At 41.3% G+C, this 17,790-nt stretch overlaps 1 protein-coding gene across 9 annotated transcripts in view; it reads left to right on the top strand.

The window, feature by feature from the left end:
* The first annotated feature begins 3,807 nt into the window (after positions 1-3,807).
* sema4d (sema domain, immunoglobulin domain (Ig), transmembrane domain (TM) and short cytoplasmic domain, (semaphorin) 4D) overlaps positions 3,808-17,790 on the top strand; it is a 44,398-nt gene continuing 30,415 nt past the window's right edge. For 3 of the 9 annotated variants that reach the window (XM_051938490.1, XM_051938492.1, XM_051938494.1), the window contains exons 1-2: positions 8,760-9,211; positions 12,201-12,316. In XM_051938490.1, coding sequence (XP_051794450.1) covers positions 12,279-12,316 — 38 coding nt within the window. In that variant the 5' untranslated portion in view covers positions 8,760-9,211; positions 12,201-12,278. Of the gene's footprint in view, positions 3,949-8,759; positions 9,212-9,250; positions 9,398-12,200; positions 12,317-17,790 lie in introns of those variants that run through there. The other 6 variants (XM_051938493.1, XM_051938491.1, XM_022203719.2 and 3 more) reach the window with 3 other exon arrangements.

Genomic DNA, 17,790 nt, shown 5'->3' on the forward strand with positions numbered 1-17,790 from the left:
TAAACGTCTACAGTTTAACTGATTAAATGTCGCTCTTGTGCAGAGTCGCAGTAACAAGGTTGTGTCCGTGAAAGAGACTCAGAAGAAGAAAAGGGTGACAGACGAGATAAGAAAGGAGGATTTATAACACAGAAATCTGATTAGCACATGAAATATGTCTTTTAAAATCCATGCTTGCCTAAGTGGCAACAAATCATTTGAGCTGCAGTATTACATTTAGGTTTCAGCACACATTCCTGGGTCACCTGTTTTCTCTTAGCAGCACATGTCACAGAGCGAGTGAAGATAAACCCAGCTGCTTTTCGTATTCATTTCAGCCGGCACTTGCCATCCCCTTTTAACTGCAGCCAGCCTTTAACTCTGAGCTCTCAAATCACCACAGGCTGATATGAAAATAAACAATTTGTAGTGTAGCTCACAATGCCTGGGAGAGTTGGCATATTTAAGGGCATGGCTTGATTGTCCCTCGTCGAAGTAAAGGGACGTTTTAGAGTTATTTCAGCTCAATTGGGCAGGTAAATTTCTCCACATTTGTTATTCAGTGAACCCACAAAGCAGCCATAGAGGTAGATTGTAATACTGTTCTATCTCCTACCAGCAGTAATCTGTCCTTTACTCAAAGATGGTATTGTATTCGGCCTGCACCGCTGTGGAAAGCCCCACTCCCTCCTCCTCCGGCCTGCACAATGAGACAAGGGTCAGTCTGTCTTTCCTCCACTGTGTTTTTGAGTCACTTCTCCTTTAGGAAAATGTTGTATAACCTTTGACCTCCAACAGTGACCTTTTAAACTCACTGGCCCCACCTATCGAGTCCTCCCTAGCAGAGTTTAACCCTCCTGTTGTCCTCATTTACAGACACCAGAAAAATATTGTTTCCTTGTCTGAAAGAAATCCAAAAATTCTGCAAAAAAAAATTCCGGAAATTTCAGAAAATATGCAAAACCTTCAGGAAGAAAATTCGAATAATTCCTTCTTGTAAATATTTTCAAAAATGAGTAAAAATCTGCCAGAAAAATCCTAAAAATATCTAAAGTGATTACATATACATCAGTAATTTCGCTGGATTTTGGTTGATTTTTATGTGAATGTTCTTAAAGAAACATCTTTAACATTTCTTGTTTTTCACCAAAAAATGTTGAAGGATTTCTCAAAAATGTTGAAAATGAAGACATCAGAAGTTTCACTATGAAAATGTACTTTTTTTCTCCACATTTTCAAACTTTAACAACACGAGGGTTAAGGTAACCGATTCTGCCACCACAGAGGACATTTAAGTCCAAATTACAGTACTAATAAAGAAATACGGAAAGATATATATACCTATGTACCACGGGAAATAAAAATATCAGTTACATATAAACACAATTAAATGCATAGTTCTGTGACATTTTAAAATACATTCCTGGTGGTCAGTTGACAATTTTAGCAACCAGAATTTTGGTGGGGAATTTGCATTCAGGATTCATAAATCTTTGCCATGGCCAGTCACGTAAAGCACAAGGAAAGGTCACTAAAAAAACACAAATACAGCAGCCTGTTGCCTTATAGTGAGCATGTGCAGTGTGGTCACCCTTCAGCAGCTGTCTATTATGGTTTCAGCAGTGGTGGAAAAAGTATTCTGATTCTTTGCTTAAGTAAAAGCAGCAAACCACACTATAAAAAAACTCCACACATAAATTTAAGAAAGTAAAAGCACAGATGTGTGCACTTGTTCTGTGGATTTTCATTGCATGGGTGCATTATTATGTATCATATGACTGGAGTATTATTAGAGATGAAAGGGTTTACAGAGTAGTTATATCAAAATGTAGAGTATAGTGTGTTTTATTGTAGTAATTGGAGGCTAATTTTAACTTCTAATGCAGTGTTTGGCGGTTTTCTTTAATAATGCATTACACTTTAGGAACAGTTATATAATAAAGATGAATTATTTAAAATGCAGTGGACCCTAAAAAGACCCCTTCCTGTGAAAATAAAGTCTTAACCTTGTTAACATTTCCATATGATGTTTTGTTTATACGGCAGAAGCCACATCAAGAGCAAAAAAAGGCAGCTAATGCCATAACTGAGCATTTCCACCTTAAAACTGCAGTGTACTGATGGCTGTCTCAAAAACATGGATTCAGAAGTTCAGGTTTTGTAAACATAACAAACCTAAGGAATCCTTCATGTCAGCTTGTGGAGTGTGGTGCGCTGTATTCGTTTCTGGTTTGAACTTATGGCTAAATTTATTCAGTGTTACAACTTGTTGTGAAGCATAGAGCTGTTTTAGAGTGTTTGAGCAGAGTTGTGGGTGAGCTGGTGTGCTCGAGCTACAGTCAGTAGAGGACGATGGATGAGAGATGGGCAGGGACATCGTAGATCTACACATCACAGAGAACACAACTGTATAGAGGAGCATCTCATGACTTGATTTTTTTTCATGAAAAAGAAGATCTAAATATGCAGCTTTGATACACAGAGATGAGTTTAAAGAGGTTAAATCAGTGACCAGAGATCAACTTTAATCCTATTTTGAGACGTAGAGTGGCAGTAGACCATTAATAGCACAGAAATGAAGCACTTTAGCAAATAACAAGTACCTCAAAAATGATCAGCAAATGTACTTGGTCACTTTCCACAACTGGGTTAAAAAAATAACTGTGGAAAAAAAAATCCATTTTTATTATTTCATGCTTCTTTTTTTTCTGTTTTGGTTTTTAGAAATTCCACAATAACTCTTGCATTATTCATAAATTTAGGTTGGCAAGTCAAGTAACAATACAAACAGTAGAAATATGCAAGGTAACCAGTAACTCCAACTGTTAATAAATGCAGTGAAGCCCTGAAAAAAAAAGAAAAACAGTGTTCATATTATTCAGAGTTTGAGTAGATGTTGGCTGTTAGTATCTAAGTAAGGTTGGGTCTCCAAAGGCCCATGAGAAATTCTTTTTTTTTTTTTTTAGATAATGTATTATTATTAGTAGTATTTTTTAGAAATTTTCTCATCCACATATATTTTGGAGGACAATTTTAATCAGAAATTCCAGTTGTTAATAAATTTAGTAGCATGAAAAAAAGCAAATAAAATAAAGTATAATTAACCTTTTTTGACCTGTCCACATATGTGGACATCCTTCTTTTTCAAAATGAGCGTATTGTTCATAATAATAAAAATAATAACAATAATATCAATAATGAAAAAATGAATAATAACAAGAACAATATAAATAAAATATACATAAAATCTAAATATAAAAAATTAATAAACAAAATAATCACATATTAGATTTCATCCAAAAGTTAAGTATTAATTATCCCAAATAACTAGAAGAAATCTATAATGTAAGAACAACTAAAGCTCAGGTATGAAGAGGTTGAATTAAAAATAATGCATCTTACTATAGTATGGACGAAAATCTAATCTGCAACATAAGTAATAACTGTTAAAAATACTAAATGCAAAAAAAGAATGGAAGAATGAATGACGAATTTGTAGAAATATAAAATACGACCAATATCTAAATTTTTCTAAAAATGAAATTCTATATATTTAGTAAAATTATACATTGATATATATTTGAATGATTTATTTTATTTCATTTTTGTTTATTTTTTAATAGAAATTCTTCCACTATATATTTTATGGCTGGTTAATCAATTGGCAATACGCACAAAGAAGGTGCGTTAAAAAGAACACAGTGAAATTCAGGTGTAAAGGCGGGCGTGGTGGTGTCTGCGAGCTCTGTGATTGATGCCTCAGTCTCTCCCTCCACCTCCACCTCCACCGCCTCCCCCTCCTCCCGCACCTCCCCCTGGGTTTGATATCTCAGCCCGGAGAGGTTTGAATCCTGCAGTCTGAGCTCCAGCCGCCGCCATGCTGCGCTGAGAGGAACCGACCAAACTCTGTCACGCTGCTGCAGCACTCACCTCCGGACACACCGGGACAAAGAGGAAAACTTCCCCGCAGTGAGTACCCTCACTTTTACCCCACCGGGGGGTTTATTTAACCGCAGCTGGAAGGTGAAAGTAGCTCCGGGACTCTTAATTTTTTTCTGTGTGAAATTGCTGAAAGTTATTTCAGGCTGAGCCCCGCTGCTCGTACTCATGCGTGCTGTCGCGGACTTCCAGTTCAGCTGCACTTGTTGCACTGTAGTCCAAAACCGCCACAGAGAATCAAAAATATACTCGTTTATTTTTGCTTTTTCGAGCTTTTACAAGTTTTACCCTTTTACGCAACTTTCCCGCGACGTTTCATAGCGCAAAATGCTAATAAATAAGATGTTAGCCATCGACCGTGGCACCGCGCAGCCGCTGTCACCGTCCTGAAGAGTAAATTACTGCAGGATATGAGAATTTGTCCAGCAGCTCACACGCGTCTTTTTAAACGTTAAACTCCACTTGCACTTTTATTTTATTTATTTTTTTAAATGCCATTCTGGCACTCAGGGGTCACTCGGGGGTTTCGTACCCTTAGCATGCATAAATCAAGGGTGCTCTTTCAGTGCAATAACAAAAGAGCTTTATTAACAGCGCTGGAGCACACAGCCACGTAACCACAGTTTATCTGCAGAGCATGAGCTGCAGCCACATACCTGCAGCTTTCATGTCTCCTTTAAGATGTGTTTTTGTGCAGGCTTCGGGGCATCTTGTGCCAGGACAGGAGGGCAGCTGGGGCTCATCAGTGGAGGGTCATAAACCTTTCACCTGCATGTCTAGTCCTAGCTGCTGTGGAGCTGTGCAGGCTGCAGGGAGCAATAAGAAGTTATGGAGCTGCTCCCTGTCTCACCATTTGCCCTCTGGCTTGGCTCTCTGAAGCCCTGCATCTCTCTAACTTTCTTGGCTCTTTGCAGTATAATTCAGAGTGCACTGCTGTCATCATCCCTTGCCTTCTCTTGACCTTCAAACCCCTGGTGAAGTAGACTTTGATGCGCTCGGTTCTTCTTGAAACTCACGGTCAATCGATTTCAAATTGACTTTAAAATTTAAAGCAATGCAGTTTGCAGATTGCATAAGTTGCAGTTTCTGATAGAGATTATGCAACATGTCTGACCCAGTCTTTAACCTGTCAAGTAAATTTTTTTTTACAAAATCTTGCCATCGTCCTTGCATGACACATTTCTGGTATCTCATGTGTTGATGCTTCGTCACGTTGTAAATCTAGTTCACAGTAAAGATCAAACAGAAACAGGACTTTAACAAGTTAAACTGCAAATCGAATCATAGTCACGATGCCTGGCAGAAAAATTGCAATTCGATGTTTTCCCTGCAAATAACGTAGCACCAGTGGAAACTATTTGGATAGTGAAATTATGGTTGCAGCTTTCGTTATTAATTCATCTGACATTTGTTTTTGGGCTATGGAATGTCAGAAAATAGGATAAAATTTACATTTAAAGTATATGGAGTGAGAGGTGAAGACTTCTAAGCTATAAAATGCACATGGTTGGAATGTAGAGCAGAAAATTTTCAGCATTTCTGCGCAAAAGATATGATAACTGAATGTTTTTGACTTTGCTTTGGACTTTGGATCCATTTTAAAGCCAAAATGATTCACGGATTTATCTAGAAAACATTCTTCAGTAATGATTAATGGGTCGTTGCACCCTAAACTTTTCAGGCATCCATAGAAAACACTGTAATACGTAATGCTCTTCCCTTAGGACTTAAAGAAACGCCCCTCACATTATATACAGGCTTTGTTTACATTGCATAAGCACTGTGGAATTTCAGAACATGCCAGCTGGGAGGTTTTCTCCCCTAAATACAACTGTTGTGTTTTCTAAATCTGTTTTCCGCTGCTCCGTTAGTGACATTACCCGCCCCGCTTCTCCCTCCTCTCTGCTCAGCATTTCACCAAAATGCACGGGCCGTGACATCCCGTCCCTCAATAAGTAATTCTTCTGCCTCGTCGATCTTGATTCCACAGGTCCTTGGCCGGGTCATATCAGGCATCGAGGCAGGCACCCGGATCTTGTCAATATGATGGGCAGGCTGGCACCCGGGCGAGCCAGAATCATGTCAGCCAAAGCCTCGGGGGGCCCAGAGAACTGGCCAGAACAGGATATTGCTGTGTGATCATTCACCAGCAGCAGACAAATCATTAAACCACTGGCTGCACGCTGCCACTGAGAGGTGCAGGCGTTTCTATCCGTCACATGACTTTCCGTCAGGTTACTTGTTGTGCTGCGAGGTTGTAATTGCTTCTTGCTGGTTTTGGAATTTCAGTCGGAAAGAATGGTGAGGTAGATTTATTGTTGTCTTTAAAAATAGGCACATTACAAGCATTGAGGCTTAAATACAGTAATTTCTGATGCAGCTTTTCCCTCTTCCAGGCATACTTTTGTAGATAAGCTGCAGCCTTCATGTCTAAACCGATTTTTGTGCAGACTCGTCTATTTTTAACACGTTTGTCACTCTGTTAGTGACAGACTGATCTATCTTTAAGTTCCTTTTTGTCTCCCTTTCACTGGAAGCACAGGATTCACATGTCGGAAATGAAATTACACGGAATGCTCCTGCTTGTCAGTGACAAACGCACATCAGCACGCACACACGAACGCCTTTATCAATAATCAGTTTAAAATGGGTCTGAAATGGGAATTAAGTGAGGATGTGTAGCTGAAAGAGGGCTTTGTTTTAAACTTGAACTTTGTGCAGAAATGGCATTTGTTTTGCATGTCAGGGGTTATTTACTTGGATGCCTTGTTTGGGTTTCAGACCAAGCTCTGGCTGTTTGTCAGATTTCTCTCTTGTAAAAAAAAAAAAAAAAAAAAAAGTTGGAGCATTGAAATTGGTTCTCTGGAGCGTATCCAGTGTTGCATATAGGGTGCTCGCATTAAGCACACATTCTGCATCTGTTCACACCCAAATGCAATTATTCAAACCACCTCTAAGGCCCTGCTTTTAGAGATGCCACGTTCCTTCAAATGCCTGCATTGAGCGACTGTCATGTAATTGAATGAACTCTCAATGAATTCGATGGGGACCGTTCCTGGGCGTCGGAGGCTTTTTTTCCGTTGATCGTCAGCCATCTCCTCTGGTAGTAAAGCCTGGAATACCTGCAAATGATCTGGGCGGTAGCTCTCCCCCTCCTGCTGTTAGGTCACTTTTAAAGGTGTCGCGTCTTTGGCATTGACACATGCGACCCTTATTGTTCCCTCTTCCTCATTAGCAATCTAATTTTCTCCTGGCAGACGAGCCTGTAAACCCGATTCTTTTCTTTTTTAAATCAAAATCGTATGCACTGCATGCCGAAACAAGAGCCACTCGGTGCACACAACAATGACAGTCACAGTTTTAGGAAACGGCGTAGGCGGGTTTGATGTATGACTTGCAGAAACCTCATTGTTTTGGTCCTGCAGGAGTTAAAGGGGTAGAGGTCAGGGGCCAGCCTGTGCTGCTCTGATGTTGAGGTGTGCCGCTGTGGCTCCGTGAAACGGACATCTGGGACGACCCCCACCTCCTTTTGAAGCACACAAGCCTCCGCAGCCACACCCTCGAACCCCAACACCCTCAGGCTGGAATAATTTCCTCCTGGCAAACAGAGCAGCATCTGGCTACATATCAGCAGCAGCAGCAGACAGTGGCATGTGCAGGCACTTTATGTGTGCTTGTGTGTTACTGGCCATGCATAATGCATTACTGCATTCCAGAGATGTCTCAGCAAAATGGTCTCATGATTGAACGGTGGATTTGAATTGACCTACGTGAAGATCAACACCGGACATTAAGCCTGGTTGCATGTTAGGAAGTGATAAAAGTACACGACCTGCTGCAAGTGTTTTCATTCCCCAAAAGCATATCAGTTACATATGAGAAAATAATTGCTTTAACAAAAATTGTCTTGGAAATCTGAAGTTCCCAAAGATGTCAAAGCACAGTCATAAGATAAGATAATCTTTATTGATCCCACAGTGGGGAAAATTCACTGTTACAGCAGCTCCAAATGAGAGAAAGTAGTTTTAAGAAAGTACAGTGCAAAAACGCAGACATTATATACACAGATGTTTGTTTGTTTTTTAAAAGAAGACTATTTACATGAGGTTGAAAAAGAATTGCTCATAGCACCCACTGCTATGAGTGATATTGCTGAGAGTGCAGGAAGCTTACTGATCCGTTGCTGCAGCGCTATTGACAGCCTACTTGATGTTTTGAAAAGGTCCCCAGCATTGTGTTGCTGAGAGCAGGGAGCTGGAAGGGAATGGAGTGGGGAGAGCGAGTCTGCATGCAGTACGCTGTGTCGCTTTGGAGGATATCACGGTCTGACACTGCTGGCTAGAGAGAAGGTGTTTTCTGCCCTTGTCCAAATTTGATCTGTTATCAAACTCCCTGTTTCATTTGTTTATAGGCGATAGAGTTTGCATAGGAAAGGACTGTCATGGCAGAGACTTAATTTACAGTCATCAGATTTTAATCAGTCCTCCTGTTATCAGCTTGCTGCTGCTGCTGGCTGATGGATTTGTGTAGTGTTTGCATAGAGAAAATGAAGCCCTCACACCGCTGATTCATTGCCTGAGAATGCAAACAGTTTTAACCGTTAACCTGTGTGTGTGTGCAGTTTACATCATCCAGTAGATACAGTGCTGCTAGACCAGCAGCTGAACCTGCAGCCACCATTGAGTCCTTTAAAGAAGCAGAAAAATGTCACTGCAACAATAGACACACTCCTGCAGACACACACTCTCTCTCCCCCAACCTCAGCCGCCCTCCCCCCTTTCTCTCCCCTCACCCAACACCCCAAATTCCCCCTCCCCCTCCTCAGCAATTGTGTGCATTGACGCTTTCCAGAGGCGCGATCTCTGCGCTCTCCACTGGCGAGCAGCGTTTCACCGCTGTGACAGGGGGAAGAGGCAGCCGGAGCTGTTTTGTTATTCACTCAGGTGGAGACAGTCTGCCACCAGCATGCGCTAAAGTAAAATAGGTTTTGCATGTAAGCAACTGCCTCTCCACCCTTTAGAGCATCTTGAGCTCTTTTTTTCTTCAGTGTGAGCTAGAGAGAGAGAGAGAGAGGCAGGGGGAGATCGAAGGAGGGAGAGTCAGAGAGAAGGAGCTTGACCGGAGAGGAGGTGACAGACTGGTCGTGCTGGATGGCCGTATTCTATTTTTTCATCTGTCATGCAAACCTCTGGTGAGTTTCCCAGTAATAACAGTGTGACTGAGCCAGGTTGGAAGAGCCTCTGCTACAACGTTCCTCCCTCGCAACCTGCAGGATCTTCCCACTCAGACTATGGTAAGATTCACGTCACACTCAGCTCGTGTTGACACCGGCGAGTGTCTTGACTGCTGGCATCTAACGATGCTGACGCCTTTCTCTTCTTCTGGAATAGACAAAGATATATTTTTAAAGCCTGCTCTGTGGAGTGCAGGGAGTCTCCAGCCGAGTGCATGCTATTTTTACCCAAATCTCATTCAAGAGGTAAATAATTCAGTGTTGTGGTTGATGGCAGGTTGTCATCATGGAGTGAGAAGGACTCTGCTGTGCCTTTATGTTAGAAATGGTTTTAGTTTCCTTAACCTGTCTGCTTTTTTTTTATCTTCGTCAGCTGTGTGACTTAAGGTGTTTTAAAGAAGAGAAAAAGGGACAGCATTTAAATTTTTCTTCTCTCTCAATGTTTTGTTTATAGAAAGATGTGGAAAGAGTTTGTCTTCTCTTGGCAGGCTGCTCATAAATCTCCCACTAGAGAGGAAGGAGTGGCATTACCCTCCCCGCTTGGACATTTCATATTTTCCTGTACCATGCCACAAGTTGGTCTCCTGAGCCAGGCATCGAAACACTTGCAGAAATACGCTCGGGTTAATTGTTGCACTGCGCACAGGTAGATCAAAGCTCGCTAATGTGTCTTCACAAGTGTTTTCACTTTACTTCAAAGAATTCTTCTGCCTCTATCTCTGCCGTGCACATGTGGAAACCGCTCTATCTTTTGGCATTCATGTGATCTTTTTTTAAACCACTAGCTGCAAGTGTCTCGCTGCACAGTTGCTGCTCTTTGTTGCGCACTGCGTTCAGCATTGTGTGCAAAGTGAAGCCAATATCAAGGCACTGCATCACTGTTTGCGTGAGGAGGAGAAGGCAGTTTAATTTGGGGTTTTGGGTAAGAAACTACTTGCTTTGCAGCAAAACACTATGTAGATCATCATCACAGAGGGCATGTGACAGCTTTCGCATGAAACTCCCATGCTTGGGTGGCACATTCATGTGATCTTTCATATTTGAACGTTTTAGTTTTGTAGGAAAACATATTTTGAAAATGTAATTCTAGAAAAACAGAGTCACATTTAATTTATTCTGATATTAAGGATGGAAGGGAGGAATCTCTCCCATTATTTCATCCTTATGTAAAATCAAATGTCATCCCTGTTTTCTCAAGGTAACTCAGATGTTTATTTGAGTATGTTTCCTCCTTGAAAATATATCCGATCAACGCCGTGCTCAAGAGACCAGCGGAAATGGTTTCTAAATTGATTACCAGACATTACTTGTGTACAGCTACTCCCTGTTTCTGACCTGCAGACAGACATATGGCCAAAAGTTCAGTGAACTGCTTTCAGGCAAGAACATGAAAGAGGCAGACTGACAGGTTAGCAAATGCATTATTAAATCAGAAGAAAGAAAGACGTCTTGCAGACCCAAAGTTCAGAGTTCAGGGGAAATGAACAGTAAGTGAGTGTGGAGGTGAAAGGAAAGCAGGGAAAAAGAGGCACATGAGAACATTTAGCTATGGTCCCCATGCAGACAGACTGGCTCATTGGCTGTTGGCTGTCTGGCCGGGTTTTGTTGCTGATTGGATTGGGTGGGGTCGAGACCTTACATCCCCTTCTCCGTTCCTCACATCTATTATGTATACTTCTCATTCTGTGAATTAGTATTTACTGTCTATCTGCTTCCAGGAGCTAAATCCCACTTTGGCAGGTCACAATCTGAGTTGTCAGTGTGTTAACACATTACAGGGTATAATCTATGAATCTAATGTGCTGATATCGTAATCTTTTAAAGGCAGATAAGCTGAAGAGCTGATACCACATTTGGAGTTTGCTCATCAGCCAGCGGGACACAGAGGATGTCTTGTGGCCTTATTAAAATTTAAAATCAGAATGCTGGCAGGGAGGTAAATCTGCTGATTTATGTGCATTCATAAATATGCATCATTAGAGACCACTTTTATAGATTTCTCTACCGTGTGGCATTTGTTACGCCTTATTGATTGTTTAGACTATTTGTGACCTTTTTATGAGACATAATTAACAAATTATTCATGCTGGAAGATAATCTTCTCCATAAAGTCTTAGCAGTGCAGTTTTCGTCTGTGACTACATCCCTACTCTCTGCACACCACACTCGCCGGTGCATTTCTTGATGCTCTCTATTTATGCTAGCTAGCTGGCTGGTTGGCTGCCTTGGTAACTATGGTAACAGTATCCCCCAGAAAGCTGAAGAGACAAGGCTTTCCTTGGCTAACTGTGAGCAAGTGAAGCATATCTGCAAAGTTCGACATCGTCCCGATCTGGACTACGGCCTGTTCAGTGGGTTTGCAGTAACCATCACAAAAGATCTGATCATGATTTGTTTCTAATTATAGAAATCTAATTGCTTGACCTACTTATGTGTAGAACAAAATATTGCACATAATTCAAGATAAAAAGACTTTGAATTGAATCACAACTGGGACATTTCAGTGATAAATCAATTAATCTGATTTAATAATCAAGTTGTTGCTGAAATATTTATTTTTAAGCAAAAATGTTGACATTTTAAAGCTCTAACAACCAGTTGACCCATTGATTAATCGGTCAAAAGAACATTTATCTACAACAATTTTTATTTATTATCGGATTGTGTCGACCTTTGTTCAAGGCAAAATGGCAGGTATTTGCTGGCCCATCTTCTCTAATATAAAGCATTTTTGCGTATCTTTCTCCTGTAATATTGCAAATTAAATAGTTTGGGCAGTTCATCTTTAAGGCGATTTTTTTTTTTTTTTTTGTATTGAACTAAATCGATTCGTGGGGGGGGGGGGGAGTCTGTACATTCAGTGATGGTGAATGAAATCCTTTGTTGCATCCCTAAAATAGTTGTATTTTTGCTTCTCCAATGCAAAGGTTTTGTGTTTTGTTTGGGATTTAAATAGTAAACTGATTATCTCCATGTTCCAAGGGGATGCTTACTTACTGTAGATGTAAATAAATGAATAAACTAAAGTTTCTTTTTACCTCTTTTGTAGACCTGCGTTGTGACATTCGCCCTGGGCCTCTTCCTCAATCATTTCCAACTGTGTGAAGAAAAGTGAAAAGAAGTTTTAATGAATCAGTTTTCGTTAGCCGACGCCATGACGGACAAGTAAGTGGTTTCTCTCCTTCTGGAGCGTGTTTGTGTGAAAATGTGTGAAGAGCTGTACTTTGGCCTTTTGTTTGAGAGTGAAGTAAAGAGATGATGTTGTCTGTTGTGGTTACACTTCGCTCGCTCTCCACAAGATTGTCTCCTGGAAGTGTTTATGTGAGGATTGTGTTTCATTGCAGAAACTGGGGTTCGGATAGCACAGAGAGAAGTGTGTTGTGGTGGGGGGTTGGTATAAAGACAGTCTGTTTTGCCCCTGAAGACGTATGACATTTGCATCAGGACTGATTTGCATTCTCGTTCACTGTGCTGGTATGTTGCTGGTAGCTGCTCTTTATTTCCTTGACAAAACACAGTCATTTAAAGGATTTTGAGCCTTTGCCGTACTACCTCTTCTTCTGCTCCTTCTTTGTGTTCTCCCTGATTTTCTTTCTTTTTGGGGGGTTCCGTCTTCATCTTTTCCCCTCCCCCTCTTCCCATTTTGCACCAGTTCTATCCATCCTCCCTATCTCTTTTCTTTTTTTGTGTCTTTTGTCAACTTTGTCTCTTAGTCCAGCGTTTGTTGGATTAGATCTATAAAGGATTGGAGAATTTGGGTTCAGTAAGCAAAATAATTTGCTGTCAGCGTTCATAATAAGCGGAATAAGTGGTGCGGGCCAATCAGCTGAAAGGGATAGGCACAAACGCCTTAAAGGCCATACAAGTCTGGGACTATTATGGGGTTGAGTTACAGAAAATGCAAGGAGTAGTTAAAAGAAAGTTTGGCCTGTAACAAGACCAAAGAAGTAGTTGTTGTTTTTCAGAGTACTTTGATGATGTGTAGTGCTAATAGATGCACGTCTATAAAGCAGTGAAGAGGTTTACAAGTACAGAGTGAAGTTTGCGAGGCATTGTTGGTAGATGAAACGTGATTCAGTGTTTCTATGCACTTAGTCAACATCCAGCATCTCTCCACTTACTACTAATGCACCTGTTCACCCTTTAGAGAGTGCATGAGAGGAGGGAAGGGGGGCTCTGGTGAATCACTGTCTTTCTCTGAATCAGGCCTCTGGGTGCCTCCCCTGGCTAACACTGGCACGCTAGAATGTCAGCATAAAATATTGTGCATGTCGTTGTTTAGTAGAACTGGATAATGCTATATTTGCCCAGAGGGGAATTTCTCTTGCAAATTAGAAGGCTCCACCACTTCAACGGTTCCCTTAAGGATGCGTTGCAATTTTTGCAGACCCAGACATGGCTCATGTTTGGAAGTTTTTAAGTGTTTTGGATGTCACATAAAGAAGGAGGAAAAAATATATATTCTTGGAAACTTTGTACTGAAAACAAGATGCAGCAGAATTTTATTAAGATGCCGGCCGGGCCAAATCGAATGAAGTGAAGGTTGGAAGTTTCTAAGTAAGTGATGATGTTGTTGACAAGCTGCCCCGCTGGATGAAAGGTATCCAAGCAACCAGAAAGTGGTGGTGGTGGTGGTGAGGGGGAGTTTATTGTGAGCTCGATGCAAGTCCATGTTGTAGGATGATTGTTTGACTGAGAAGAATGATAGATGTTATGCTAAAAGGAAGTGAGGGGAAAAGTTGGAGGACGTGCCCCCCGACAGTGACGGCGAACAAAGCCTGCCTCAACATGGGACTACTTAAGATTCATACAAAAGGCTGAAGAAGACGGCTACTTATTTTCTCTCCAACACACAAACACAAATGCACCCCCGCACCCTTTTTTTCCTTTCCTCTGGCTCGCTCATGAGCAAACATTTACTCATCGTAAGATATCAGTGGACATTCCTACAGATATGTGCACTCCAGTTGGTATTCCCAGTTACAAATTGGCCTGTGAACACAAGTGGAATACCTAATGTTTGTGTCTTCTTGAACCCTCATATACACATTCTTATCATTGTTTAGTGAGACAGCTTTCTGTCTGTGTTATCCATGCAGATGTTGCTATTGATTTAGGAGCTGCTAATCCATCTGCAGATGTGCTCTTGCATCCTCAAAAACGAACATGTTTCAGTTGCAGGATTTTAAGTACGGCCACCCGCCAGGATGCTCTGGGATGAGGAAAGTTTCTAAAGCCAGATTTGCTCCGTAGTGCTTGTAGACAGGGATTCTTACTGTTTAAATTCAAGCCTGCGTAATCCTCTTCAACATGCAGCTTTTGTGTGTGTATGTTTGTGTCCGAAAGTACAGAGTCCGTGCACCCTCCATGCAGGATTTGAATGAACTGGAATTTCACCTAGCTGTTCTTTTTCTCTCTCTGAAAGATTTGCACCAGAGTTCACTGGATTGCATCATGTAGGAAAGTAGGACAGAAATGCAAATATAGGCTCTGTAAAAAATGTCACTCTACAAATGGAAGAAAATGTAAGTATGGCAAGCGTATAACTCTTAGTTGTGTGTCTCTAAATGGATGAATCTATTCTTTCCTTTAGGAGAGCACAAAAACAAACTCAGGATGGGAATATGCATTGTTCCTTAAGCCCTCCAACCATACGATCATGTTTCTTTATGCGACCGCTCCATTCTTGTTTTCCATAAGGAGAATCCTCCTCCTACTCACATCTCCTCGTTCTTGTCTTTGTCCTCTCTCTTCAATCACTGTATGAATTTGCACACTAGAATTTCTCCTCTCAAACCCTGTTTTCTCTCTGTTCCTCTGTCCTTATTTTTCTTCCCTCCCCCACCTGAGGTGGTTTTCGCTGACAGGCTTGTCAGAGACTTGGGATGTTTATAGATGGAAAGTAAGGTTGGCTGCACACACACACACATATATATATATATATATATATATATATATATATATATGTGTGTGTGTGTGAGAGGGGTGATGAGGGTTGAGGGTTTTACTGGAATGACCACACTGTCATGGGGATGAGCGGCCATTCCCAGCCTACTGTGTATCTGTGTGCTTTGCCTATCGGTTTCAGTCAAGGTCCCCCGTGTTCATGTCAGTCTCAGGGCGGCTAAGAGAGGCTGGTCAAGAACTAGCTGTTACTTAAACTAAACTACAGCGCCTCATCCAGTTAATAACTTAACAAACACCCGAATCTGTCGCATCATTTACTGTAAAGATATTGGAATGTTGTACTTCTTAGAGCACTCTGTGATTTGATTCAGTGTTTGTAGGTTAATTATCGGATACTTACTACTGATTTTCCAGCAACCACCTGAATGAAACATGGAGGCAAAATGGTCTTTGCTCTGAACTGTTGTATAATTTAGTGCTGACTTTTTGGGATCTGTGTCAATCATCATTTATCCAAACTGGAATATCTGTACAGCTATCGGATGAATTGTCATTAACGTTTATGGACAAATTAATGGTGCCCAGAGGATAAATCCTAATGACTTTGATAATCCACTGACTTTTGCTGTAGGATTGCCATGGGGGTGACATTTGTGGGTTTGGGGGAATTCTTTCGACAGCTGTTGGATGTACAGACTTAAATTCCCTTCAAGGGTGAATTCTAATCACTTTAATGATCCCTTCGCTTTCCAAGTAGTGTCCAGTACCCGTTTCCCAATTAGTCCAGTACTTTGATTAATGACCCTTTACCTGCAAAGTAATGACACTTCCATCAGCCTTAGTTGCAATTTATGTTTAGCACCAGTTCACAAATGTTAGCAATAACACAGTAAATTAAATGGTGAAAATAGTGATGATGATACCTGCTAAACATCAGCATGTTGGCCTTTGTCATTGTGATTTTGTTAGTGTGTAGCAGCAGCTATTTTAATCAAAGTTCTGCGCTGCTGAAGTGTAGCCTCATGAAGCTACTAGCATGGCTAAATATTGTTAGATCTGTTGTTTTGTACAGCCATGAATAGAAACCATGGCTGATAAGGTGGTCTTCAGGCATTTTGAGACATTTCGTCTGTTTTAGGAACAACGCTGAACTTTGTTATTGTCTGGTACATCTTGTACTTAAAGAAAATAGTCCACCTGTTTTCCTTTATCAGTCTAAACTGTTGCTGTCTGTTCTCATGAGAACAACGACAAGACAGAAGAAAGTCAAAATACGTGAATTAAATGCACTAACGATAGCTACTGGGAAGAGAGGTGGAGGTCATAAGGTGTAGACAAAGCTCACGCTGTGACCTTTTATAATCCGAGGGAAAATCAGGTGTCACAGTGGAGTGAGCTGGATAGCACATCCTGTCAGTATGTTTACCATACGCTGAGTTTCTGAAGTAGAGCCATTAATACATTTGTTCTGGCTTGAAGAGTCTTCAAAAGGCCAGTGTTGCCGGGTCCTCATTCAAGTCCACTCATCAATTATAAACCCCAGACCCGTGACATCTCCATTTCCTCTCTGTCCCCTCTCCAGACCACTGTGTCACCAAGGGCGTGGTTTGGGGGTGCTGCTGGGGTCGACACCCACTCAGGACATCGTGAATTGAGACACGCAAAGACACGGTGCCACTGGTGTCACTGGTGTCACCGGGATTTGTGGGTGCATAGTAAAAAGTCTGTATCAGCTGTCATAGGGTTTTGTGGGAGCTGAGGAAAGCAAAGTCAAAGTGCTTCCTGAAGATGTCAGGCGGGATGCACCCTTTGGCCTGCAGCTCATCAATCTTGTGCAACTGTCATCTGCCCCCAGTGCGCCATTGATGCTGTCAGAGGACGGCGAGAGGCAGGGATTCAACATATCGTGTTTTTGGGCTTGTTTGCATCCAAGTTTTTTCTGTGTGTGAGTGAAGGAGTGGTAGAAGAATAGGAAAGTGTGGGAGAAGATGAGGAAAATCACAGTGTGATACGTTGTGCATGTTGAAGGGAGAACATGAGTCTTGACCTCGATGTCCGTGAATCCTCTTCTTTGCTTCTGTGCTGTAATTTATGGGCAGTTGAAGTCTTTACCTGATGTCAGAAATGTAATAAGCAGTCTGAAAACTGACAAGCATCCAGCACCACAACCAGCTCATTGCAGGATGCTGTGGTCACCATTTTAATAAATGTGAAACCTCAGAAAAGCACTAACATACATTTAAGGCTTGTGGACATCCAAATCCTTTTTTTCATCTGATCGGTCAGCTACTAATGTTTGCAGTCTGGGGTGTATCATCACTGCTTAACATAATCTGATTATTCTTTTATACAGTAGAGCAGGGGGCCTGCATTACAGTAGCTTACCCCATCAAGCAAATGCTAATGAATCTGCATATTTGGGTTGATTTGGGTGACCTGAATTCAGTTGTCTGGAAGACTTATCTCCTTGTCCTGGGACAGTATCTGTTGCTTTGCTCGTACTATCAATCCTGACAGTTTTATTCCCTTTTCTTGGTAGTTTACAGGCTTTTGTTTATCTTTGCTACTTATTTAAAGATGAATTGGAGATTTTATAGGGTGCAGTAATAGCAGGCCTGAATTCTCTGTTTGAAAAGTACAAGGGAAAACTGCCAATGAGTCACAAACTGAACTACAGTCAAGGCAAAGTAAATATGTAAGCCCGTGTTTTCCACTCAAACAGAGCTGGATTG

This window comes from Acanthochromis polyacanthus, chromosome 18, assembly GCF_021347895.1.
Source record: "Acanthochromis polyacanthus isolate Apoly-LR-REF ecotype Palm Island chromosome 18, KAUST_Apoly_ChrSc, whole genome shotgun sequence".
Classification (NCBI taxonomy): domain Eukaryota; kingdom Metazoa; phylum Chordata; class Actinopteri; family Pomacentridae; genus Acanthochromis; species Acanthochromis polyacanthus.